General features: G+C 39.3%; 1 protein-coding gene across 1 annotated transcript; it reads right to left on the bottom strand.

Annotated features, from left to right (window-relative positions):
• Nucleotides 1-21109: 21109 nt before the first annotated feature.
• Nucleotides 21110-27328, bottom strand: LOC139229011 (uncharacterized). Its single transcript, XM_070860675.1, has 7 exons — nucleotides 27148-27328; nucleotides 25123-25284; nucleotides 24656-24814; nucleotides 24080-24235; nucleotides 22544-22705; nucleotides 22061-22222; nucleotides 21110-21321 (listed from the first exon to the last, which is right to left on the bottom strand). The coding sequence occupies exons 1-7, from the start codon at nucleotides 27326-27328 to the stop codon at nucleotides 21110-21112; spliced, it is 1194 nt and encodes a 397-aa protein (XP_070716776.1).
• Between the last annotated feature and the right edge of the window lie 637 nt (nucleotides 27329-27965).

Here is a 27965-nt window from a genome sequence, read left to right as displayed (position 1 = left end):
TGCAGCATAATACTAGGGATCTCGATACTCATACAAGCATCAGATACTTGGATGGACTACGAGGGATACAGCAAACGCAGGAAAGATGCATTTACCCGAACTATGGGAACTTGTTTAATTTAACTGACGGGATATGCATCCCAACAGCCAAAGACTGAAGCAAAGACAGAACTTATTTTAATGCCTTGCTGCAGGTACACTCGAGCAAGAATATAGTATGCGTACACTGCTCTACTGATACCAGGGTCAACTGCATCAGAAGTGGGGAGGCACGGGGACCTGAAAAGTGTACTTTCGGGATGATTTGCGCGCCCCCTGTTAAGCCCCAACCGGCAGGCATGTACAGAAAGGGGGTGGTGGAATGTGGGTATTATGAGGAGGTGGGAGCAGCCACTGTATCTTTGTACGCATGTTTTTCACCACCTCCGACATCGCGCCCCATAGCGACCTCCACCTTGCCCGAACTCTTGCCATGTCCTTCAACCACAACAGGACCACAGAACGGGATTGTATTACTTAACGAAGGTGAATTATTATATGATAATGGAAAACATGAAATTGTGCCGGTTCTGATCAATATTTCAGGCATACAAATGCCGGAGTATTGTACAGAACAGGCAAGGAAGATGTATAGTGTATTAAGTAAGGTTGTAATGCAGCAGGCTGCCGATGCCATGGGTGCCAGTAGGTTCCGAGGACAAGAGCAGGTGCATAGGCATAAAAGGGGAATAATTAATGACGCTGCTACCGGCTTTAATACCGGGACCTCTATAGTAAATTCACTGGATATACAGGGGCTGAATGAAAAGGTGGAACAACTTAAAGAGGTGATGAGGGAACTGTTAGAGCGGGCAGAGCAGAATCAGAAAGACCAAGCCGACCTAGGAAGGGAAGGCATGGAGATACAGTTAGATGGAATTTCAATAATCGAGACACATGCCAAAACAATTAATCTTCTAATTGACAGAGAAAAGGAAGATGCCGGAAAGCTCCGATGAGGGCAACTCTGTCACGCTTATGGTTTGTAGATGGTGGGACAGATACGACACAACCTCGATCAGATTCAAAGCGGGTAGGTACCAGACTGGATAGACAGCTCACATCTGGCTCAGCTAGCCAAGCAGAAGGGGACACTGGATAACTGGACTCTGAAGGGACGAACCAGAGTATACCCAGCGATCCCAAACTGCCAGATGGGCACAGCTGCGGGAGTGGGGATTGTCTTGATGATCCCTATAGTCGCACGAGACTCAGGTACATTTCCCTTTTATCAACTAGAGAATATCGGGGTCGTACGCGACAATGCCTCCCTCCGTTATTACTTAACCGCAGATTCCGCTATCCGTAGAGATAACACGTTATACGGCATCTCCCTGACAGGGTGCAAACAGAGGGGTGAGATCATGGTATGTCCCCACCCGGTGGGACAGGGAGAATTAGATGAGTGTGGTTTTAATCGAACCGATGGATGCTTTCTGGAAATAATACCTGCCCCTACACATTTTGCCCGAGCTGGATACAGAGGCAAAGTGAGATACTGTGTCTCCACCATGGAGCACTCATATCAGTATAATGGCTTGCAATGCCAGATCCCGCAACCAAACTTCTGCTTTACACCCCTACGACCCGTTACTATAGGGCAGGCCCGCATTACCCAAGTTAGACGGCGAGGTACCGAAATCATTGACGCTATCGATCAGCTCCATGATCACCTGCAGGACTATGACGAGCCAGAGCAGGCCCCTATTCCCCATTTAGCGGAAGTAGTAAGGGAGCTAAGACTCAGAGTCGGCCAGTCTGTTAAACTCTACCACCAACTACGGACAAAGATTGAGATACTGGAGAAAGAGACCGACACAGAGCTGCAGGATGAGAGTTGGTGGAGGAGGGTTTGGAACTGGGGGATGAATGTCATCATCCACCCTTGGATTCGAATTATATCACATATACTGGTCGGAATAAAACTAGTCCTAGCATTAGCATGGGGTGTCATGGCATGCCGGTCCTGCAGATATTATGCACAACAACGGAGGTTTAGTACCAGAGCTCAGATAAGCAAGGAAGTTCACGTTACAGGTGAGAGGGGAAATTCGAACTATATTGATCTAAAACAACTGGGACTCCTGAAATCGCGTGACTGGCCAGCACGTTGAAGCAGGGAGGACCAGGTGATACAAAAACATAAATCACATAGTATAAATTGGTGTCGGTTTCAGGGGGCTAGGACAAGGGGATCCAGGGGATTGTTGGAGAGAGATTTTCCAATAAAGCAAAGGCACCTGTAGCATAATGTTAGAATTAAATGTGTGTGTATAAAATATATGAAGATGGCTGCCCATGATTCAGCAAAGCCTCAAGGGATTTCAGCTAGCCGAAAAAGAATACATTCCTAGTTACTGATAACTGCCGTTTTCTCGCACAGGAATACACGAGTTCTGCAGATGTCCCACATCAACTGACTTTCAGGCCTTAGACAAGATGTCCTGGTTCATGTTAGAACAATGGTACTCCTGTAACGGGATTGAGATAAGGGAACTACCCAAAGACAGCACCCAAGGACAGTAAGATAAGGGGCGCTGGGGCCTGGACAAAGTCACAAGACTATGAGTAACTCTTAGCAACACATGAGGCAATCACACAGCCACTTAGTGTTTAGAGACCAACTCTATTGGTCTAATTGAATCTATATGTAATCTATAATCAATATGATTGGATGGTGTCCGGCCAAAATGGGCTGATGTAACTGTAGTAAACTGTTGTAAAACATATAAAAATCCATGAAACCCTTTGTTCGGCGGAGAGAGGTACCTGGATGAACCAGTGGCTTCATCTCCCCACCGGCGTAATAAACTGTTTTGATGTATCGACCGACCCTGAGTGATGAGTCATTCTTGGAGGGTACATTCGCGCTATCAATATGTTATTATGCACATCTAATTTCCATTTCATTGAGCGGATTCAGGATGAAACACATACTAAAAGTGGACTAGTATTCTCACCAGTTGTTGAAGTGAGTGTTGTTGTTGGATTTGTCGTTGATTCAGTTGTCGATGCTTCAGTAGTGCTCTCTGTAGTTGTTGCTGCTGTTGACGTGGGAGCTGATGTAGTGGTCGGAGCTGCACTGGAAGTCTGTGTATTTGTAGTTGATGATACTGTTGTTGCTGTGAAAGTAGTTGACATTGTTATTGAGGCAAACAGGAAACTTGAAATAAAATACTCAAAAACGTGCAGTAACACTCAAACTACTATCTTCTGTTAACACTTAGATATGATGCAAATTACTCTGTCATAAAAAGGAGCCATGTTGCAAAAGCAGAAAAGCACCAAGTGACATTGATCATGTTCCTCCACTGTAATATTGTAGCTGACAAACTACCACAATAATATTTTGTTTTTTATTCTGCTATTATGTACTCCTAATATTGATTTAGATTGAAAGAGATCTTTCAATATACTGTTTACAATATATATAGATGACCTGGAAGAGGGGACAGAGCATAGTGCAATAAAATTTGCAGATGACACTAAGATTAGTGGGAAAGCGGGTTGTGTAGAGGACTCAGAGAGACTGCAAGGAGATTTGGATAGGTTAAGTGAATGGGCTAAGGTTTGGCAGATGGAATACAATGTTGGAAAGTGTGAGGTCATCCACTTTGGGGAAAAAAAACAGTAAAAGGGAATATTATTTGAATGGGGAGAAATTACAACATGCTGAGGTGCAGAGGGACCTGGGGGTCCTTGTGCATGAATCCCAAAAGGTTAGTTTGCAGGTGCAGCAGGTAATCAGGAAGGCGAATGGAATGTTGGCCTTCATTGCGAGAGGGATGGAGTACAAAAGCAGGGAGGTCCTGCTGCAACTGTATAGGGTATTGGTAAGACCGCACCTGGAGTACTGCGTGCAGTTTTAGTCACCTTACTTAAGGAAGGATATACTAGCTTTGGAGTGGTTACAGAGATGATTCACTAGGCTAATTCTGGAAATGAGGGGGTTACCTTATGATGATAGATTGAGTAGACTGGGTCTTTACTCGTTGGAGTTCAGAAGGATGAGGGGTGATCTTATAGAAACATTTAAAATCATGAAAGGGATAGACAAGGTAGAGGCAGAGAGGTTGTTTCCACTGGTAGGGGAGACTAGAACTAGGGGGCACAGCCTCAAAATACGGGGGAGCCAATTTAAAACCGAGTTGAGAAGCAATTTCTTCTCCCAGAGGGTTGTGAATCTGTGGGATTCTCTGCCCAAGGAAGCAGTTGAGGCTAGCTCATTGATTGTGTTCAAGTCATAGAAAGATAGATTTTTAACCAATAAGGGAATTAAGGGTTACGGGGAGAGGGCGGGTAAGTGGAGCTGAGTCCAGGGCCAGATCAGCCATGATCTTATTGAATGGCGTAGCGGGCTCGAGGGGCTAGATGGCCTGCTCCTGTTCCTAATTCTTATGTTCTTATGTTCTTGTGAATGAAATAGCTGATAAATGTGGACTAGTATACTCACCACTTGCAGAAGTGAGTGTTGTTGTTGGATTTGTCGTTGATCCAGTTGTCGATGCTTCAGTAGTGCTCTCTGTAGTTGTTGCTGCTGTTGATGTGGGAGCTGATGTAGTGGTCGGAGCTGCACTGGAAGTCTGTGTACTTGTAGTTAATGGTTCTGTTGTTGCTGTAAAAGTAGTTGATGTTGTTATTGAGGCAAACAGGAAACTGGAAATAAAATACTCAAAAGCGTGCAGTAACACTCAAACTACTATCTTCTGTTAACACTTAGATATGATGCAAATTATTCAGTCATAAAACAGAGCCATGTTGCAACAGCAGAAAAGCATCAAGAGACATTGATTATGTTCCTCCCCTGTAATACTGTAGCTGACAAACTAATGCTATCATATTTTGTTCTTATTTTGCTATTATGTACTCCTAATCTTGAGTTAGATTGAAAGAGATGTAGCAGCTGATAAAGGTGGACTAGTATACACACCACTTGCTGAAGAGAGTGTTGTTGGATTTGACGTTGATTCAGTTGTTGAAGCTTGAGTAGAGCTCCCTGCAGTTGTTGCTGCTGTTGATGTGGGAGCTGATGTAGTGGTCGGAGCTGCACTGGAAGTCTGTGTTCTTGTAGTTAATGGTTCTGTTGTTGCTGTGAACGTAGTTGATGTTATCGAGGCATGCCGTAAACATGGAATAAAATACTCAGAAATATGCATTGACACTAAAAGTGATTTCTTCTGTTATCACTTCGAACTAATGCAAAATTACTCAGTCATAAAGCAGAGTCATGTTGCTACAGGAGAAAAATTGCAATTGACATTTGCAAATGTTTCTCGACTGTATTATTGTAGCTGGCAAAGAACCACTGATATTATTTTATGATGCACATTTAATCCTCCATTTCATTGAGCGAATTCAGAATGAAACATAGTAAAAGTGGACTAGTATACTCACCACTTGCTGAAGTGAGTGTTGTTGTTGAATTTGTCGTTGACTCTGTTGTCGATGCTTCAGTAGTGCTCTCTGTAGTTGTTGCTGCTGTTGATGTGGGAGCTGATGTAGTGGTCGGAGCTGCACTGGAAGTCTGGGTACTTGTAGTTAATGGTTCTGTTGTTGCTGTGAAAGTAGTTGAAGTTATCGAGGCATGCCGTAAACATAGAATAAAATATTCAGACATATGCATTAACACTAAAACTGCTTTCTTCTGTTATCACTTAGATCGAATGCAAAATTACTCAGTCATAAAGCAGAGTCATGTTGCTACAGGAGAAAAATAGCAATTGACATTTGCAAATGTTTCTCTCCTGTATTATTGTAGCTGGCGAACGACCACTATTATTATTTTATTATGCACATCTAATACTCCATTTCATTGAGTGAATTCAGAATGAAACACATAGTAAAAGTGGACACGTAGACTCACCACTTGCTGAAGTGAGTGTTGTTGTTGGATTTGTCGTTGATTCAGTTGTCGATGCTTCAGTAGTGCTCTCTGTAGTTGTTGCTGCTGTTGACGTGGGAGCTGATGTAGTGGTCGGAGCTGCACTGGAAGTCTGTGTATTTGTAGTTGATGATACTGTTGTTGCTGTGAAAGTAGTTGACATTGTTATTGAGGCAAACAGGAAACTTGAAATAAAATACTCAAAAACGTGCAGTAACATTCAAACTACTATCTTCTGTTAACACTTAGATATGATGCAAATTACTCTGTCATAAAAAGGAGCCATGTTGCAAAAGCAGAAAAGCACCAAGTGACATTGATCATGTTCCTCCACTGTAATATTGTAGCTGACAAACTACCACAATAATATTTTGTTTTTTATTCTGCTATTATGTACTCCTAATATTGATTTAGATTGAAAGAGATCTTTCAATATACTGTTTACAATATATATAGATGACCTGGAAGAGGGGACAGAGCATAGTGCAATAAAATTTGCAGATGACACTAAGATTAGTGGGAAAGCGGGTTGTGTAGAGGACTCAGAGAGACTGCAAGGAGATTTGGATAGGTTAAGTGAATGGGCTAAGGTTTGGCAGATGGAATACAATGTTGGAAAGTGTGAGGTCATCCACTTTGGGGAAAAAAAACAGTAAAAGGGAATATTATTTGAATGGGGAGAAATTACAACATGCTGAGGTGCAGAGGGACCTGGGGGTCCTTGTGCATGAATCCCAAAAGGTTAGTTTGCAGGTGCAGCAGGTAATCAGGAAGGCGAATGGAATGTTGGCCTTCATTGCGAGAGGGATGGAGTACAAAAGCAGGGAGGTCCTGCTGCAACTGTATAGGGTATTGGTAAGACCGCACCTGGAGTACTGCGTGCAGTTTTAGTCACCTTACTTAAGGAAGGATATACTAGCTTTGGAGTGGTTACAGAGATGATTCACTAGGCTAATTCTGGAAATGAGGGGGTTACCTTATGATGATAGATTGAGTAGACTGGGTCTTTACTCGTTGGAGTTCAGAAGGATGAGGGGTGATCTTATAGAAACATTTAAAATCATGAAAGGGATAGACAAGGTAGAGGCAGAGAGGTTGTTTCCACTGGTAGGGGAGACTAGAACTAGGGGGCACAGCCTCAAAATACGGGGGAGCCAATTTAAAACCGAGTTGAGAAGGAATTTCTTCTCCCAGAGGGTTGTGAATCTGTGGGATTCTCTGCCCAAGGAAGCAGTTGAGGCTAGCTCATTGATTGTGTTCAAGTCATAGAAAGATAGATTTTTAACCAATAAGGGAATTAAGGGTTACGGGGAGAGGGCGGGTAAGTGGAGCTGAGTCCAGGGCCAGATCAGCCATGATCTTATTGAATGGCGTAGCGGGCTCGAGGGGCTAGATGGCCTGCTCCTGTTCCTAATTCTTATGTTCTTATGTTCTTGTGAATGAAATAGCTGATAAATGTGGACTAGTATACTCACCACTTGCAGAAGTGAGTGTTGTTGTTGGATTTGTCGTTGATCCAGTTGTCGATGCTTCAGTAGTGCTCTCTGTAGTTGTTGCTGCTGTTGATGTGGGAGCTGATGTAGTGGTCGGAGCTGCACTGGAAGTCTGTGTACTTGTAGTTAATGGTTCTGTTGTTGCTGTAAAAGTAGTTGATGTTGTTATTGAGGCAAACAGGAAACTGGAAATAAAATACTCAAAAGCGTGCAGTAACACTCAAACTACTATCTTCTGTTAACACTTAGATATGATGCAAATTATTCAGTCATAAAACAGAGCCATGTTGCAACAGCAGAAAAGCATCAAGAGACATTGATTATGTTCCTCCCCTGTAATACTGTAGCTGACAAACTAATGCTATCATATTTTGTTCTTATTTTGCTATTATGTACTCCTAATCTTGAGTTAGATTGAAAGAGATGTAGCAGCTGATAAAGGTGGACTAGTATACACACCACTTGCTGAAGAGAGTGTTGTTGGATTTGACGTTGATTCAGTTGTTGAAGCTTGAGTAGAGCTCCCTGCAGTTGTTGCTGCTGTTGATGTGGGAGCTGATGTAGTGGTCGGAGCTGCACTGGAAGTCTGTGTTCTTGTAGTTAATGGTTCTGTTGTTGCTGTGAACGTAGTTGATGTTATCGAGGCATGCCGTAAACATGGAATAAAATACTCAGAAATATGCATTGACACTAAAAGTGATTTCTTCTGTTATCACTTCGAACTAATGCAAAATTACTCAGTCATAAAGCAGAGTCATGTTGCTACAGGAGAAAAATTGCAATTGACATTTGCAAATGTTTCTCGACTGTATTATTGTAGCTGGCAAAGAACCACTGATATTATTTTATGATGCACATTTAATCCTCCATTTCATTGAGCGAATTCAGAATGAAACATAGTAAAAGTGGACTAGTATACTCACCACTTGCTGAAGTGAGTGTTGTTGTTGGATTTGTCGTTGACTCTGTTGTCGATGCTTCAGTAGTGCTCTCTGTAGTTGTTGCTGCTGTTGATGTGGGAGCTGATGTAGTGGTCGGAGCTGCACTGGAAGTCTGGGTACTTGTAGTTAATGGTTCTGTTGTTGCTGTGAAAGTAGTTGAAGTTATCGAGGCATGCCGTAAACATAGAATAAAATATTCAGACATATGCATTAACACTAAAACTGCTTTCTTCTGTTATCACTTAGATCGAATGCAAAATTACTCAGTCATAAAGCAGAGTCATGTTGCTACAGGAGAAAAATAGCAATTGACATTTGCAAATGTTTCTCTCCTGTATTATTGTAGCTGGCGAACGACCACTATTATTATTTTATTATGCACATCTAATACTCCATTTCATTGAGTGAATTCAGAATGAAACACATAGTAAAAGTGGACACGTAGACTCACCACTTGCTGAAGTGAGTGTTGTTGTTGGATTTGTCGTTGATACAGTTGTCAATGCTTCAGTAGTGCTCTCTGCAGTTGTTGCTACTGTTGATGTGGGAGCTGATGTAGTGGTCGGAGCTGCACTGGAAGTCTGTGTACTTGTAGTTAATGGTTCTGTTGTTGCTGTGAAAGTAGTTGACATTGTTATTTAGGCAAACAGGAAACTTGAACTAAAATACTCAGAAACGTGCAGTAACATTCAAACTATTATCTTCTGTTAACACTTCGATATGATGCAAATTACTCTGTCATAAAAAGGAGCCATGTTGCAACAGCAGAAATGCACCAAGTGCCATTGATCATGTTCCTCCACTGTAATATTGTAGCTGACAAACTACCACTATAATATTTTGTTATTATTTTGCTATTATGTACTCCTAATCTTGAGTTAGATTGAAAGAGATCAGAATGAAATAGCTGATAAAAGTGAATAGTGTACTCACCACTTGCTGAAGTGAGTGTTGTTGTTGGATTTGTCGTTGATTCAGTTGTCGATGCTTCAGTAGTGCTCTCTGTAGTTGTTGCTGCTGTTGATGTGGGAGCTGATGTAGTGGTCGGAGCTGCACTGGAAGTCTGGGTACTTGTAGTTAATGGTTCTGTTGTTGGTGTGAAAGGAGTTGACATTGTTATTGAGGCAAACAGGAAACTTGGAATAAAATAATCAGAAACGTGCAGTAACACGCAAACTATTATCTTCTGTTAACACTTAGAAATGATGCAAATTACTCAGTCATAAAACAGAGCCATGTTGCAACAGCAGAAATGCACCAAGTGTCATTGATCATGTTCCTCCACAGTAGTATTGTAGCTGACAAACCACCACTATAATATTTTGTTATTCTTTGGTTATTATGTACTCCTAATCTTGACTTAGATAGAAAGAGATCAGAGTGAAACAGCGAATAAAAGTGGACTAGTATACTCACCACTTGCTGAAGTGAGTGTTGTTGTTGGATTTGTCGTTGATTCAGTTGTCGATGCTTCAGTCGTGCTCTCTGTAGTTGTTGCTGCTGTTGATGTGGGAGCTGATGTAGTGGTCGGAGCTGCACTGGAAGTCTGGGTACTTGTAGTTAATGGTTCTGTTGTTGCTGTGAAAGTAGTTGATGTTATTGAGCAAACAGTAAACATAGAATAAAATACTCAGAAATATTAATTAACGCCAAAACTCCTTTCCTCAGTTAACAGTTTGATTTAATGCAAATTATTCAGTCATAAAAAAGAGCCATGTTGCTTCAGCAGAAAAATAGCAATTGACATTTGCAAATGTTTCCCCCCTGTATTATTGTAGCTGGCGAACGACCACTATTATTATGTTATTATGCACATCTAATCCTCCATTCCATTGAGTGAATTCAGAATGAAACTGATAGTAAAATTGGACGAGTATACTCACCACTTGCAGAAGTGACTGTTATTGTTGGATTTGTCGTTGATACAGTTGTCAATGCTTCAGTAGTGCTCTCTGCAGTTGTTGCTGCTGTTGATGTGGGAGCTGATGTAGTGGTCGGAGCTGCACTGGAAGTCTGTGTACTTGTAGTTAATGGTTCTGTTGTTGCTGTGAAATTAGTTGATGTTATTGAGGCAAACAATAAACATGGAATAAAATATTCAGAATAAGCATGAACTCAAAAACTGTTTTCCTCAGTTAACAGTTAGATATGATGCAAATTACTCAGTCATAAAAAAGAGCCATGTTGCTACAGCAGAAAAATAGCAATTGACATTTGCAAATGTTTCTTTCCTGTATTATTGTAGCTGGCGAACGACCACTATTATTATGTTATTATGCACGTCTAATACTCCATTTCATTGAGTGAATTCAGAATGAAACACATAGTAAAAGTGGACGCGTAGACTCACCACTTGCTGAAGTGAGTGTTGTTGTTGGACTTGTCGTTGATACAGTTGTCGATGCTTCAGTAGTGCTCTCTGCAGTTGTTGCTGCTGTTGATGTGGGAGCTAATGTAGTGGTCGGAGCTGCACTGGAAGTCTGTGTACTTGTAGTTAATGGTTCTGTTGTTGCTGTGAAAGTAGTTGACATTGTTATTTAGGCAAACAGGAAACTTGAACTAAAATACTCAGAAATGTGCAATAACATTCAAACTATTATCTTCTGTTAACACTTAGATATGATGCAAATTACTCTGTCATAAAATGGAGCCATGTTGCAACAGCAGAAAAGCACCAAGTGTCATTGATCATGTTCCTCCACTGTAATATTGTAGCTGACAAACTACCACTATAATATTTTGTTATTATTTTGCTATTATGTACTCCTAATCTTGAGTTAGATTGAAAGAGATCAGAATGAAATAGCTGATAAAAGTGAATGGTATACTCACCACTTGCTGAAGTGAATGTTGTTGTTGGATTTGTCGTTGATTCAGTTGTCGATGCTTCAGTAGTGCTCTCTGCAGTTGTTGCTGCTGTTGATGTGGGAGCTGATGTAGTGGTCGGAGCTGCACTGGAAGTTTGTTTACTTGTAGTTAATGGTTCTGTTGTTGCTGTGAAAGTAGTTGGCATTGTTATTGAGGCAAACAGGAAACTTGAAATAAAAGACTCAGAAATCTGCAATAACACGAAAACTGCTTTCTTCAGTTAGCAGTTTGATTTAATGCAAAGTACTCAGTCATAAAAAAGAGCCATGTTGCCGCAGCAGAAAAATTGCAATTAACATTTGCAAATGTTTCTTCTCTGTATTGTTGAAGCTGGCGAACGATCACTATTATTGCGTAATTATGCACATCTAATCTTCCATTTCATTGAGCGAATTGAGAATGAAACAGATCGTAAAATTGGACGAGTATACTCACCACTTGCTGAAGTGAGTGTTGTTGTTGGATTTGTCGTTGATTCAGTTGTCGATGCTTCAGTCGTGCTCTCTGTAGTTGTTGCTGCTGTTGGTGTGGGAGCTGATGTAGTGGTTGGAGCTGCACTGGAAGTCTGTGTTCTTGTAGTTAATGGTTCTGATGTTGCTGTGAAAGTAGTTGAAGTTATCGAGGCATGCCATAAACATGGAATAAAATACTCAGAAATATGCATAAAAACTAAAACTGCTTTATTCTGTTATCACTTGGATATGATGGAAATTACTCAGTCATAAAACAGAGCCATGTTGCAACAGCAGAAATGCACCAAGTGACATAGATCATGTTCCTCCACTGCCATATTGGAGCTGACAAACTGCCACGATAATATTTTGTTATTATTTTGCAATTATGTGCTCCTAATCTTGACTTAGATAGAAAGAGATCAGAGTGAAACAGCCAATAAAAGTGGACTAGTATACTCACCACTTGCTGAAGTGAGTGTTGTTGTTGGATTTGTCATTGATACAGTTGTCAATGCTTGAGTGGTGCTCTCTGTACTTGTTGCTGCTGTTGATGTGGGAGCTGATGTAGTGGTCGGAGCTGCACTGGAAGTCTGTGTACTTGTAGTTAATGGTTCTGTTGTTGCTGTGAAAGTAGTCGATGTTATCGAGGCATGCCGTAAACATGGAATCAAATACTCAGAAATATGCATTAACACTAAAAGTGATTTCTTCTGCCATCACTTAGAATTAATGCAAATTACTCAGTCAAAAAGCAGAGTCAATTTGCTACAGCAGAAAAATTGCAATTGACATTTGCAAATGTTTCCCCCCCTGTATTATTGTAGCTGGGAAAGAACCACTAATATTATTTTATGATGCACATTTAATCCTCCATTTCATTGAGCGAATTCAGAATGAAACAGATAGTAAAATTGGACGAGTATACTCACCACCTGCTGAAGTGAGTGTTGTTGTTGGATTTGTCGTTGATACAGTTGTCGATGCTTCAGTAGTGCTCTCTGTAGTTGTTGCTGCTGTTGATGTGGGAGCTGATGTAGTGGTCGGAGCTGCACTGGAAGTCTGTGTACTTGTAGTTAATGGTTCTGTTGTTGCTGTGAAAGTAGTTGACATTGTTATTGAGGCAAACAGGAAACTTGGAATAAAATAATCAGTAACACTCAAACTATTATCTTCTGTTAACACTTAGATATGATGCAAATTACTCATTCATAAAACGGAGCCATGTTGCAACAGCAGAAATGCATCAAGTGACATTGATCATGGTCCTCCACTGTAATATTTTAGCTGACAAACGACCACGATAATATTTTGTTATTATTTTGCAATTATGTACTCCTAATCTTGAGTTCGATTGATAGAGATCAGAATGAAACAGCTAATAAAAGTGGACTAGTATACTCACCACTTGCTGAAGTGAGTGTTGTTGTTGGATTTGTCGTTGACTCTGTTGCTTCAGTAGTGCTCTCTGTAGTTGTTGCTGCTGTTGATGTGGGAGCTGATGTAGTGGTCGGAGCTGCACTGGAAGTCTGGGTACTTGTAGTTAATGGTTCTGTTGTTGCTGTGAAAGTAGTTGACATTGTTATTGAGGCAAACAGGAAACTTGGAATAAAATAATCAGTAACACTCAAACTATTATCTTCTGTTAACACTTAGATATGATGCTAATTACGCATTCATAAAACGGAGCCATGTTGCAACAGCAGAAATGCATCAAGTGACATTGATCATGGTCCTCCACTGTAATATTTTAGCTGACAAACGACCACGATAATATTTTGTTATTATTTTGCTATTATGTACTCCTAATCTTGAGTTCGATTGATAGAGATCAGAATGAAATATCTGATAAAAGTGGAATAGTATACTTACCACTTGCTGAAGTGAGTGTTGTTGTTGGATTTGTCGTTGACTCTGTTGCTTCAGTAGTGCTCTCTGTAGTTGTTGCTGCTGTTGATGTGGGAGCTGATGTAGTGGTCGGAGCTGCACTGGAAGTCTGGGTACTTGTAGTTAATGGTTCTGATGTTGCTGTGAAAGAAGTTGAAGTTATCGAAGCATGCCGTAAACATGGAATAAAATACTCAGAAATATGCATTAACACTAAAACTGCTTTATTCTGTTAGCACTTAGATATGATGGAAATTACTCAGTCATAAAACAGAGCCATGTTGCAACAGCAGAAATGCACCAAGTGACATTGATCATGTTCCTCCACTGTAATATTGGAGCTGACAAACTACCACTATAACATTTTGTTATTCTTATCTTATTATGTACAACTCCTAATCTTAATTTAAATTGATAGAGATCAGAATGAAACAGCTAATAAAAGTGGACTAGTATACTCACCACTTGCTGAAGTGAGTGTTGTTGTTGGATTTGTCGTTGATACAGTTGTCGATGCTTCAGTCGTGCTCTCTGTAGTTGTTGCTGCTGTTGATGTGGGAGCTAATGTAGTGGTCGGAGCTGCACTGGAAGTCTGTGTACTTGTAGTCAATGGTTCTGTTGTTGCTGTGAAAGTAGTTGATGTTATCGAGGCATGCCGTAAACATGGAATCAAATACTCAGAAATATGCATTAACATAAAAGTGATTTCTTCTGTTATCACTTAGAATTAACGCAAATTATTCAGTCATAAAGCAGAGTCAATTTGCTACAGCAGAAAAATTGCAATTGACATTTGCAAATGTTTCTCCTCTGTATTATTGTAGCTGGCAAAGAACCACTAATATTATTTTATGATGCACATTTAATCCTCCATTTCATTGAGCGAACTCAGAATGAAACAGATAGTAAAATTGGACGAGTATACTCACCACTTGCCGAAGTGATTGTTGTTGTTGGATTTGTCGTTGATTCAGTTGTCGATGCTTCAGTAGTGCTCTCTGTAGTTGTTGCTGCTGTTGATGTGGGAGCTAATGTAGTGGTCGGAGCTGCACTGGAAGTCTGTGTACTTGTAGTTAATGGTTCTGTTGATGCTGTGAAATTAGTTGATGTTATTGAGGCAAACAATAAACATGGAATAAAATATTCAGAATAAGCATGAACTCAAAAACTGTTTTCCTCAGTTAACAGTTAGATATGATGCAAATTACTCAGTCATAAAAAAGAGCCATGTTGCTACAGCAGAAAAATAGCAATTGACATTTGCAAATGTTTCTTTCCTGTATTATTGTAGCTGGCGAACGACCACTATTATTATGTTATTATGCACGTCTAATACTCCATTTCATTGAGTGAATTCAGAATGAAACACATAGTAAAAGTGGACGCGTAGACTCACCACTTGCTGAAGTGAGTGTTGTTGTTGGACTTGTCGTTGATACAGTTGTCGATGCTTCAGTAGTGCTCTCTGCAGTTGTTGCTGCTGTTGATGTGGGAGCTAATGTAGTGGTCGGAGCTGCACTGGAAGTCTGTGTACTTGTAGTTAATGGTTCTGTTGTTGCTGTGAAAGTAGTTGACGTTGTTATTTAGGCAAACAGGAAACTTGAACTAAAATACTCAGAAATGTGCAATAACATTCAAACTATTATCTTCTGTTAACACTTAGATATGATGCAAATTACTCTGTCATAAAATGGAGCCATGTTGCAACAGCAGAAAAGCACCAAGTGTCATTGATCATGTTCCTCCAGTGTAATATTGTAGCTGACAAACTACCACTATAATATTTTGTTATTATTTTGCTATTATGTACTCCTAATCTTGAGTTAGATTGAAAGAGATCAGAATGAAATAGCTGATAAAAGTGAATGGTATACTCACCACTTGCTGAAGTGAATGTTGTTGTTGGATTTGTCGTTGATTCAGTTGTCGATGCTTCAGTAGTGCTCTCTGCAGTTGTTGCTGCTGTTGATGTGGGAGCTGATGTAGTGGTCGGAGCTGCACTGGAAGTTTGTTTACTTGTAGTTAATGGTTCTGTTGTTGCTGTGAAAGTAGTTGGCATTGTTATTGAGGCAAACAGGAAACTTGAAATAAAAGACTCAGAAATCTGCAATAACACGAAAACTGCTTTCTTCAGTTAGCAGTTTGATTTAATGCAAAGTACTCAGTCATAAAAAAGAGCCATGTTGCCGCAGCAGAAAAATTGCAATTAACATTTGCAAATGTTTCTTCTCTGTATTGTTGAAGCTGGCGAACGATCACTATTATTGCGTAATTATGCACATCTAATCTTCCATTTCATTGAGCGAATTGAGAATGAAACAGATCGTAAAATTGGACGAGTATACTCACCACTTGCTGAAGTGAGTGTTGTTGTTGGATTTGTCGTTGATTCAGTTGTCGATGCTTCAGTCGTGCTCTCTGTAGTTGTTGCTGCTGTTGGTGTGGGAGCTGATGTAGTGGTTGGAGCTGCACTGGAAGTCTGTGTTCTTGTAGTTAATGGTTCTGATGTTGCTGTGAAAGTAGTTGAAGTTATCGAGGCATGCCATAAACATGGAATAAAATACTCAGAAATATGCATAAAAACTAAAACTGCTTTATTCTGTTATCACTTGGATATGATGGAAATTACTCAGTCATAAAACAGAGCCATGTTGCAACAGCAGAAATGCACCAAGTGACATAGATCATGTTCCTCCACTGCCATATTGGAGCTGACAAACTGCCACGATAATATTTTGTTATTATTTTGCAATTATGTGCTCCTAATCTTGACTTAGATAGAAAGAGATCAGAGTGAAACAGCCAATAAAAGTGGACTAGTATACTCACCACTTGCTGAAGTGAGTGTTGTTGTTGGATTTGTCATTGATACAGTTGTCAATGCTTGAGTGGTGCTCTCTGTACTTGTTGCTGCTGTTGATGTGGGAGCTGATGTAGTGGTCGGAGCTGCACTGGAAGTCTGTGTACTTGTAGTTAATGGTTCTGTTGTTGCTGTGAAAGTAGTCGATGTTATCGAGGCATGCCGTAAACATGGAATCAAATACTCAGAAATATGCATTAACACTAAAAGTGATTTCTTCTGCCATCACTTAGAATTAATGCAAATTACTCAGTCAAAAAGCAGAGTCAATTTGCTACAGCAGAAAAATTGCAATTGACATTTGCAAATGTTTCCCCCCCTGTATTATTGTAGCTGGGAAAGAACCACTAATATTATTTTATGATGCACATTTAATCCTCCATTTCATTGAGCGAATTCAGAATGAAACAGATAGTAAAATTGGACGAGTATACTCACCACCTGCTGAAGTGAGTGTTGTTGTTGGATTTGTCGTTGATACAGTTGTCGATGCTTCAGTAGTGCTCTCTGTAGTTGTTGCTGCTGTTGATGTGGGAGCTGATGTAGTGGTCGGAGCTGCACTGGAAGTCTGTGTACTTGTAGTTAATGGTTCTGTTGTTGCTGTGAAAGTAGTTGACATTGTTATTGAGGCAAACAGGAAACTTGGAATAAAATAATCAGTAACACTCAAACTATTATCTTCTGTTAACACTTAGATATGATGCAAATTACTCATTCATAAAACGGAGCCATGTTGCAACAGCAGAAATGCATCAAGTGACATTGATCATGGTCCTCCACTGTAATATTTTAGCTGACAAACGACCACGATAATATTTTGTTATTATTTTGCAATTATGTACTCCTAATCTTGAGTTCGATTGATAGAGATCAGAATGAAACAGCTAATAAAAGTGGACTAGTATACTCACCACTTGCTGAAGTGAGTGTTGTTGTTGGATTTGTCGTTGACTCTGTTGCTTCAGTAGTGCTCTCTGTAGTTGTTGCTGCTGTTGATGTGGGAGCTGATGTAGTGGTCGGAGCTGCACTGGAAGTCTGGGTACTTGTAGTTAATGGTTCTGTTGTTGCTGTGAAAGTAGTTGACATTGTTATTGAGGCAAACAGGAAACTTGGAATAAAATAATCAGTAACACTCAAACTATTATCTTCTGTTAACACTTAGATATGATGCTAATTACGCATTCATAAAACGGAGCCATGTTGCAACAGCAGAAATGCATCAAGTGACATTGATCATGGTCCTCCACTGTAATATTTTAGCTGACAAACGACCACGATAATATTTTGTTATTATTTTGCTATTATGTACTCCTAATCTTGAGTTCGATTGATAGAGATCAGAATGAAATATCTGATAAAAGTGGAATAGTATACTTACCACTTGCTGAAGTGAGTGTTGTTGTTGGATTTGTCGTTGACTCTGTTGCTTCAGTAGTGCTCTCTGTAGTTGTTGCTGCTGTTGATGTGGGAGCTGATGTAGTGGTCGGAGCTGCACTGGAAGTCTGGGTACTTGTAGTTAATGGTTCTGATGTTGCTGTGAAAGAAGTTGAAGTTATCGAAGCATGCCGTAAACATGGAATAAAATACTCAGAAATATGCATTAACACTAAAACTGCTTTATTCTGTTAGCACTTAGATATGATGGAAATTACTCAGTCATAAAACAGAGCCATGTTGCAACAGCAGAAATGCACCAAGTGACATTGATCATGTTCCTCCACTGTAATATTGGAGCTGACAAACTACCACTATAACATTTTGTTATTCTTATCTTATTATGTACAACTCCTAATCTTAATTTAAATTGATAGAGATCAGAATGAAACAGCTAATAAAAGTGGACTAGTATACTCACCACTTGCTGAAGTGAGTGTTGTTGTTGGATTTGTCGTTGATACAGTTGTCGATGCTTCAGTCGTGCTCTCTGTAGTTGTTGCTGCTGTTGATGTGGGAGCTAATGTAGTGGTCGGAGCTGCACTGGAAGTCTGTGTACTTGTAGTCAATGGTTCTGTTGTTGCTGTGAAAGTAGTTGATGTTATCGAGGCATGCCGTAAACATGGAATCAAATACTCAGAAATATGCATTAACATAAAAGTGATTTCTTCTGTTATCACTTAGAATTAACGCAAATTATTCAGTCATAAAGCAGAGTCAATTTGCTACAGCAGAAAAATTGCAATTGACATTTGCAAATGTTTCTCCTCTGTATTATTGTAGCTGGCAAAGAACCACTAATATTATTTTATGATGCACATTTAATCCTCCATTTCATTGAGCGAACTCAGAATGAAACAGATAGTAAAATTGGACGAGTATACTCACCACTTGCCGAAGTGATTGTTGTTGTTGGATTTGTCGTTGATTCAGTTGTCGATGCTTCAGTAGTGCTCTCTGTAGTTGTTGCTGCTGTTGATGTGGGAGCTAATGTAGTGGTCGGAGCTGCACTGGAAGTCTGTGTACTTGTAGTCAATGGTTCTGTTGTTGCTGTGAAAGTAGTTGATGTTATTGAGCAAACAGTAAACATAGAATAAAATACTCAGAAATATTAATTAACGCCAAAACTCCTTTCCTCAGTTAACAGTTTGATTTAATGCAAATTATTCAGTCATAAAAAAGAGCCATGTTGCTTCAGCAGAAAAATAGCAATTGACATTTGCAAATGTTTCCCCCCTGTATTATTGTAGCTGGCGAACGACCACTATTATTATGTTATTATGCACGTCTAATACTCCATTTCATTGAGTGAATTCAGAATGAAACACATAGTAAAAGTGGACGCGTAGACTCACCACTTGCTGAAGTGAGTGTTGTTGTTGGACTTGTCGTTGATACAGTTGTCGATGCTTCAGTAGTGCTCTCTGCAGTTGTTGCTGCTGTTGATGTGGGAGCTAATGTAGTGGTCGGAGCTGCACTGGAAGTCTGTGTACTTGTAGTTAATGGTTCTGTTGATGCTGTGAAATTAGTTGATGTTATTGAGGCAAACAATAAACATGGAATAAAATATTCAGAATAAGCATGAACTCAAAAACTGTTTTCCTCAGTTAACAGTTAGATATGATGCAAATTACTCAGTCATAAAAAAGAGCCATGTTGCTACAGCAGAAAAATAGCAATTGACATTTGCAAATGTTTCTTTCCTGTATTATTGTAGCTGGCGAACGACCACTATTATTATGTTATTATGCACGTCTAATACTCCATTTCATTGAGTGAATTCAGAATGAAACACATAGTAAAAGTGGACGCGTAGACTCACCACTTGCTGAAGTGAGTGTTGTTGTTGGACTTGTCGTTGATACAGTTGTCGATGCTTCAGTAGTGCTCTCTGCAGTTGTTGCTGCTGTTGATGTGGGAGCTAATGTAGTGGTCGGAGCTGCACTGGAAGTCTGTGTACTTGTAGTTAATGGTTCTGTTGTTGCTGTGAAAGTAGTTGACGTTGTTATTTAGGCAAACAGGAAACTTGAACTAAAATACTCAGAAATGTGCAATAACATTCAAACTATTATCTTCTGTTAACACTTAGATATGATGCAAATTACTCTGTCATAAAATGGAGCCATGTTGCAACAGCAGAAAAGCACCAAGTGTCATTGATCATGTTCCTCCAGTGTAATATTGTAGCTGACAAACTACCACTATAATATTTTGTTATTATTTTGCTATTATGTACTCCTAATCTTGAGTTAGATTGAAAGAGATCAGAATGAAATAGCTGATAAAAGTGAATGGTATACTCACCACTTGCTGAAGTGAATGTTGTTGTTGGATTTGTCGTTGACTCTGTTGTCGATGCTTCAGTAGTGCTCTCTGCAGTTGTTGCTGCTGTTGATGTGGGAGCTGATGTAGTGGTCGGAGCTGCACTGGAAGTTTGTTTACTTGTAGTTAATGGTTCTGTTGTTGCTGTGAAAGTAGTTGGCATTGTTATTGAGGCAAACAGGAAACTTGAAATAAAAGACTCAGAAATCTGCAATAACACGAAAACTGCTTTCTTCAGTTAGCAGTTTGATTTAATGCAAAGTACTCAGTCATAAAAAAGAGCCATGTTGCCGCAGCAGAAAAAATGCAATTAACATTTGCAAATGTTTCTTCCCTGTATTGTTGAAGCTGGCGAACGATCACTATTATTGAGTAATTATGCACATCTAATCTTCCATTTCATTGAGCGAATTGAGAATGAAACAGATCGTAAAATTGGACGAGTATACTCACCACTTGCTGAAGTGAGTGTTGTTGTTGGATTTGTCGTTGATTCAGTTGTCGATGCTTCAGTCGTGCTCTCTGTAGTTGTTGCTGCTGTTGATGTGGGAGCTGATGTAGTGGTTGGAGCTGCACTGGAAGTCTGTGTTCTTGTATTTAATGGTTCTGATGTTGCTGTGAAAGTAGTTGAAGTTATCGAGGCATGCCATAAACATGGAATAAAATACTCAGAAATATGCATAAAAACGAAAACTGCTTTATTCTGTTATCACTTGGATATGATGGAAATTACACAGTCATAAAACAGAGCCATGTTGCAACAGCAGAAAAGCACCAAGTGACATTGACCATGTCCCTCCACTGTAATATTGCAGCTGACAAACTACCACTATAATATTTTGTTATTCTTTTGTTATTATGTACAACTCCTAATCTTAATTTAAATTGATAGCGATCAGAGTGAAACAGCTAATAAAAGTGGACTAGTATACTCACCACTTGCTGAAGTGAGTGTTGTTGTTGGATTTGTCGTTGACTCTGTTGCTTCTGTAGTGCTCTCTGTAGTTGTTGCTGCTGTTGATGTGGGAGCTGATGTAGTGGTCGGAGCTGCACTGGAAGTCTGGGTACTTGTAGTTAATGGTTCTGTTGTTGCTGTGAAAGATGTTGATGTTATCGAGGCATGACGTAAACATGGAATCAAATACTCAGAAATATGCATTAACACTAAAACTGCTTTATTCTGTTACCACTTCGATATGATGGAAACTACTCAGTCATAAAACAGAGCCATGTTGCAACAGCAGAAATGCACCAAGTGACATTGATCATGTTCCTCCACTGTCATATTGGAGCTGACAAACTACCATGATAATATTTTGTTATTATTTTGCAATTATGTACTACTCCTAATCTTGACTTAGACAGAAAGAGATCAGAGTGAAACAGCTAATAAAAGTGGAATAGTATACTCACCACTTGCTGAAGTGAGTGTTGTTGTTGGATTTGTCGTTGATTCAGTTGTCGATGCATCAGTAGTGCTCTCTGTAGTTTTTGCTGCTGTTGATGTGGGAGCTGATGTAGTGGTCGGAGCTGCACTGGAAGTCTGTGTACTTGTAGTTAATGGTTCTGTTGTTGCTGTGAAAGTAGTTGATGTTAGCGAGGCATGCCGTAAACATGGAATCAAATACTCAGAAATATGCATTAACACTAAAACCGCTTTCTTCTGTTATCACTTAGATCTGATGCAAATTAATCAGTCATAAAGCAGAGTGGTGTTGCTACAGGTGAAAAATTGCAATTGACAATTGCAAATGTTTCTCCCCTGTATTATTATAGCTGTCAAAGAACCACTGATATTATTTTTTATTATGCACATCTAATCCCCCATTTCATTGAGCGAATTCAGAATGAAATAGATAGTAAAATTGGACGAGTATACTCACCACTTGCTGAAGTGAGTGTTGTTGTTGGATTTGTTGTTGATACAGTTGTCGATGCTTCAGTAGTGCTCTCTGTAGTTGTTGCTGCTGTTGATGTGGGAGCTGATGTAGTGGTCGGAGCTGCACTGGAAATCTGGGTACTTGTAGTTAATGGTTCTGTTGTTGCTGTGAAAGTAGTTGACAATATTATTGAGGCAAACAGGAAACTTGAAATAAAATAATCAGAAACGTGCAGTAACACTCAAACTATTATCTTCTGTTAACACTTAGATATGATGCAAATTACTCAGTCATAAAACAGAGCCATGTTGCAACAGCAGAAATGTATCAAGTGACATTGATCATGGTCCTCCACTGTAATATTTCAGCTGACAAACGACCACGATAATATTTTGTTATTATTTTGCAATTATGTACTCCTAATCTTGACTTAGACAGAAAGAGATCAGAGTGAAACAGCTAATAAAAGTGGAATAGTATACTCACCACTTGCTGAAGTGAGTGTTGTTGTTGGATTTGTCGTTGACTCTGTTGTCAATGCTTCAGTAGTGCTCTCTGTAGTTGTTGCTGCTGTTGATGTGGGAGCTGATGTTGTGGTCGGAGCTGCACTGGAAGTCTGGGTACTTGTAGTTAATGGTTCTGTTGTTGCTGTGAAAGTAGTTGACATTGTTACTGAGGCAAATATTATTTTATGATGCACATTTAATCCTCCAATTCATTGAGCGAATTCAGAATGAAACAGATAGTAAAATTGGATGAGTATACTAAGCAGTTGCTGAAGGAAACTTGGAATAAAATAATCAGAAACGTGCAGTAACACTCAAACTATTATCTTCTTTTAACACTTAGAAATGATGCAAATTACTCTGTCATAAAACGGAGCCATGTTGCAACAGCAGAAAAACACCAAGTGACATTGACCATGTCCCTCCACTGTAATATTGTAGCTGACAAACTACCACTATAATATTTTGTTATTCTTTTGTTATTATGTACTCCTAATCTTAATTTAGATTGATAGCGATCAGAGTGAAACAGCTAATAAAAGTGGACTAGTATACTCACCACTTGTCGAAGTGAGTGTTGTTGTTGGATTTGTCGTTGATTCAGTTGTCGATGCATCAGTAGTGCTCTCTGTAGTTGTTGCTGCTGTTGATGTGGGAGCTGATGTAGTGGTCGGAGCTGCACTGGAAGTCTGTGTACTTGTAGTTAATGGTTCCGTTGTTGCTGTGAAAGTAGTTGACATTATTATTGAGGCAAACAGGAAACTTGAAATAAAATACGCAGAAACGTGCAGTAACATTCAAACTATTATCTTCTGTTAACACTTAGATATGATGCAAATTACTCTGTCATAAAATGGAGCCATGTTGCAACAGCAGAGAAGCACCAAGTGACATTGATCATGTTCCTCCACAGTAATATTGTAGTTGACAAACTACCACTATAATATTTTGTTATTATTTTGCTATTATGTACTCCTAATCTTGAGTTAGATTGATAGAGATCAGAATGAAATATCTGATAAAAGTGGAATAGTATACTCACCACTTGCTGAAGTGAGTGTAGTTGTTGGATTTGTCGTTGACTCTGTTGCTTCAGTAGTGCTCTCTGTAGTTGTTGCTGCTGTTGATGTGGGAGCTGATGTAGTGGTCGGAGCTGCACTGGAAGTCTGTGTACTTGTAGTTAATGGATTTGTTGTTGCTGTGAAAGAAGTTGAAGTTATCGAAGCATGCCGTAAACATGGAATAAAATAATCAGAAATATGCATTAACACTAAAACTGCTTTATTCTGTTAGCACTTAGATATGATGGAAATTACTCAGTCATAAAACAGAGCCATGTTGCAACAGCAGAAATGCACCAAGTGACATTGATCATGTTCCTCCACTGTAATATTGCAGCTGACAAACTACCACGATAATATTTTGTTATTATTTTGCAATTATGTGCTCCTAATCTTGACTTAGATAGAAAGAGATCAGAGTGAAACAGCTAATAAAAGTGAAATAGTATACTCACCACTTGCTGAAGTGAGTGTTGTTGTTGGATTTGTCGTTGACTCTGTTGCTTCAGTAGTGCTCTCTGTAGTTGTTGCTGCTGTTGATGTGGGAGCTGATGTAGTGGTCGGAGCTGCACTGGAAGTCTGTGTACTTGTAGTTAATGCTTCTGTTGTTGCTGTGAAAGTAGTTGACATTGTTATTGAGGCAAATATTATTTTATGATGCACATTTAATCCTCCATTTCATTGAGCGAATTCAGAATGAAACAGATCGTAAAATTGGACGAGTATACTCAGCACTTGCTGAAGGAAACTTGGAATAAAATAATCAGAAACGTGCAGTAACACTCAAACTATTATCTTCTGTTAACACTTAGAAATGATGCAAATTACTCTGTCATAAAACAGAGCCATGTTGCAACAGCAGAAAAACACCAAGTGACATTCACCATGTCCCTCCACTGTAATATTGTAGCTGACAAACTACCACTATAATATTTTGTTATTCTTTTCTTATTATGTACAACTCCTAATCTTAATTTAAATTGATAGAGATCAGAGTGAAACAGCTAATAAAAGTGGACTAGTATACTCACCACTTGCTGAAGTGAGTGTTGTTGGATTTGTCGTTGATACAGTTGTCGATGCTTCATTAGTGCTCTCTGTAGTTGTTGCTGCTGTTGATGTGGGAGCTGATGTAGTGGTCGGAGCTGCACTGGAAGTCTGGGTACTTATAGTTAATGGTTCTGTTGTTGCTGTGAAAGTAGTTGATGTTATCGAGGCATGCCGTAAACATGGAATCAAATACTCAGAAATATGCATTAACACTAAAACCGCTTTCTTCTGTTATCACTTAGATCTAATGCAAATTACTGAGTCATAAAGCAGAGTGATGTTGCTACAGGAGAAAAATTGCAATTGACAATTGCAAATGTTTCTCCCCTGTATTATTATAGCTGTCAAAGAACCACTGATATTATTTTTTATTATGCACATCTAATCCTCCATTTCATTGAGTGGAATCAGAATGAAACAGCTGATTAAAGTGGACTAGTATACTCACCACTTGTTGAACTGAGTATTGTTGTTGGATTTGTCGTTGATACAGTTGTCGATGCTTCAGTAGTGCTCTCTGTAGTTGTTGCTACTGTTGATGTGGGAGCTGGTGTAGTGGTCAGAGCTGCACTGGAAGTCTGTGTACTTGTAGTTAATGGTTCTGTTGTTGCTGTGAAAGTAGTTGACATTATTATTGAGCCAAACAGGAAACTTGAAATAAAATACGCAGAAACGTGCAGTAACATTCAAACTATTATCTTCTGTTCACACTTAGATATGATGCAAATTACTCTGTCATAAAATGGAGCCATGTTGCAACAGCAGAAAAGCACCAAGTGACATTGATCATGTTCCTCCACAGTAATATTGTAGCTGACAAACTACCACTACAATTTTTTGTTATTATTTTGCTATTATGTACTCCTAATCTTGAGTTAGATTGATAGAGATCAGAATGAAATATCTGATAAAAGTGGAATAGTATACTCACCACTTGCTGAAGTGAGTGTTGTTGTTGGATTTGTCGTTGACTCTGTTGCTTCAGTAGTGCTCTCTGTAGTTGTTGCTGCTGTTGATGTGGGAGCTGATGTAGTGGTCGGAGCTGCACTGGAAGTCTGTGTACTTGTAGTTAATGGTTCTGTTGTTGCTGTGAAAGTAGTTGACAATATTATTGAGGCAAACAGGAAACTTGAAATAAAATAATCAGAAACGTGCAGTAACACTCAAACTATTATCTTCTGTTAACACTTAGATATGATGCAAATTACTCAGTCATAAAACGGAGCCATGTTGCAACAGCAGAAATGGAGCAAGTGACATTAATCATGGTCCTCCACTGTAATATTTTAGCTGACAAACGACCACGATAATATTTTGTTATTATTTTGCAATTATGTGCTCCTAATCTTGACTTGGACAGAAAGAGATCAGAGTGAAACAGCTAATAAAAGTGGAATAGTAGACTCACCACTTGCTGAAGTGAGTGTTGTTGTTGGATTTGTCGTTGACTCTGTTGTCAATGCTTCAGTAGTGCTCTCTGTAGTTGTTGCTGCTGTTGATGTGGGAGCTGATGTAGTGGTCGGAGCTGCACTGGAAGTCTGTGTACTTGTCGTTAATGGTTCTGTTGTTGCTGTGAAAGTAGTTGACATTGTTATTGAGGCAAATATTATTTTATGATGCACATTTAATCCTCCATTTCATTGAGCGAATTCAGAATGAAACAGATAGTAAAATTGGACGAGTATACTCAGCACTTGCTGAAGGAAACTTGGAATAAAATAACCAGAAACGTGCAGTAACACTCAAACTATTATCTTCTTTTAACATTTAGAAATGATGCAAATTACTCTGTCATAAAACGGAGCCATGTTGCAACAGCAGAAAAGCACCAAGTGACATTGACCATGTCCCTCCACTGTAATATTGCAGCTGACAAACTACCACTATAATATTTTGTTATTCTTTTGTTATTATGTACAACTCCTAATCTTAATTTAAATTGATAGCGATCAGAGTGAAACAGCTAATAAAAGTGGACTAGTATACTCACCACTTGCTGAAGTGAGTGTTGTTGTTGGATTTGTCGTTGACTCTGTTGTCAATGCTTCAGTAGTGCTCTCTGTCGTTGTTGCTGCTGTTGATGTGGGAGCTGATGTAGTGGTCGGAGCTGCACTGGAAGTCTGTGTACTTGTAGTTAATGGTTCTGTTGTTGCTGTGAAAGTAGTTGATGTTATCGAGGCATGACGTAAACATGGAATCAAATACTCAGAAATATGCATTAACACTAAAACTGCTTTATTCTGTTAGCACTTAGATATGATGGAAACTACTCAGTCATAAAACAGAGCCATTTTGCAACAGCAGAAATGCACCAAGTGACATTGATCATGTTCCTCCACTGTAATATTGGACCTGACAAACTACCACGATAATATTTTGTTATTATTTTGCAATTATGTACTACTCCTAATCTTGACTTAGATGGAAAGAGATCAGAATGAAACAGCTGATTAAAGTGGACTAGTATACTCACCACTTGTTGAACTGAGTATTGTTGTTGGATTTGTCGTTGATACAGTTGTCGATGCTTCAGTAGTGCTCTCTGTAGTTGTTGCTACTGTTGATGTGGGAGCTGGTGTAGTGGTCAGAGCTGCACTGGAAGTCTGTGTACTTGTAGTTAATGGTTCTGTTGTTGCTGTGAAAGTAGTTGACATTATTATTGAGGCAAACAGGAAACTTGAAATAAAATACGCAGAAACGTGCAGTAACATTCAAACTATTATCTTCTGTTAACACTTAGATATGATGCAAATTACTCTGTCATAAAATGGAGCCATGTTGCAACAGCAGAGAAGCACCAAGTGACATTGATCATGTTCCTCCACAGTAATATTGTAGTTGACAAACTACCACTATAATATTTTGTTATTATTTTGCTATTATGTACTCCTAATCTTGAGTTAGATTGATAGAGATCAGAATGAAATATCTGATAAAAGTGGAATAGTATACTCACCACTTGCTGAAGTGAGTGTAGTTGTTGGATTTGTCGTTGACTCTGTTGCTTCAGTAGTGCTCTCTGTAGTTGTTGCTGCTGTTGATGTGGGAGCTGATGTAGTGGTCGGAGCTGCACTGGAAGTCTGTGTACTTGTAGTTAATGGATTTGTTGTTGCTGTGAAAGAAGTTGAAGTTATCGAAGCATGCCGTAAACATGGAATAAAATAATCAGAAATATGCATTAACACTAAAACTGCTTTATTCTGTTAGCACTTAGATATGATGGAAATTACTCAGTCATAAAACAGAGCCATGTTGCAACAGCAGAAATGCACCAAGTGACATTGATCATGT

This window comes from Pristiophorus japonicus, chromosome 18 (genome assembly GCF_044704955.1).
Source record: "Pristiophorus japonicus isolate sPriJap1 chromosome 18, sPriJap1.hap1, whole genome shotgun sequence".
Lineage (NCBI taxonomy): Eukaryota > Metazoa > Chordata > Chondrichthyes > Pristiophoridae > Pristiophorus > Pristiophorus japonicus.
The sequence above is the reverse complement of the archived record's forward strand: the minus strand, read 5'-3'. Positions and strand labels throughout refer to the sequence as shown.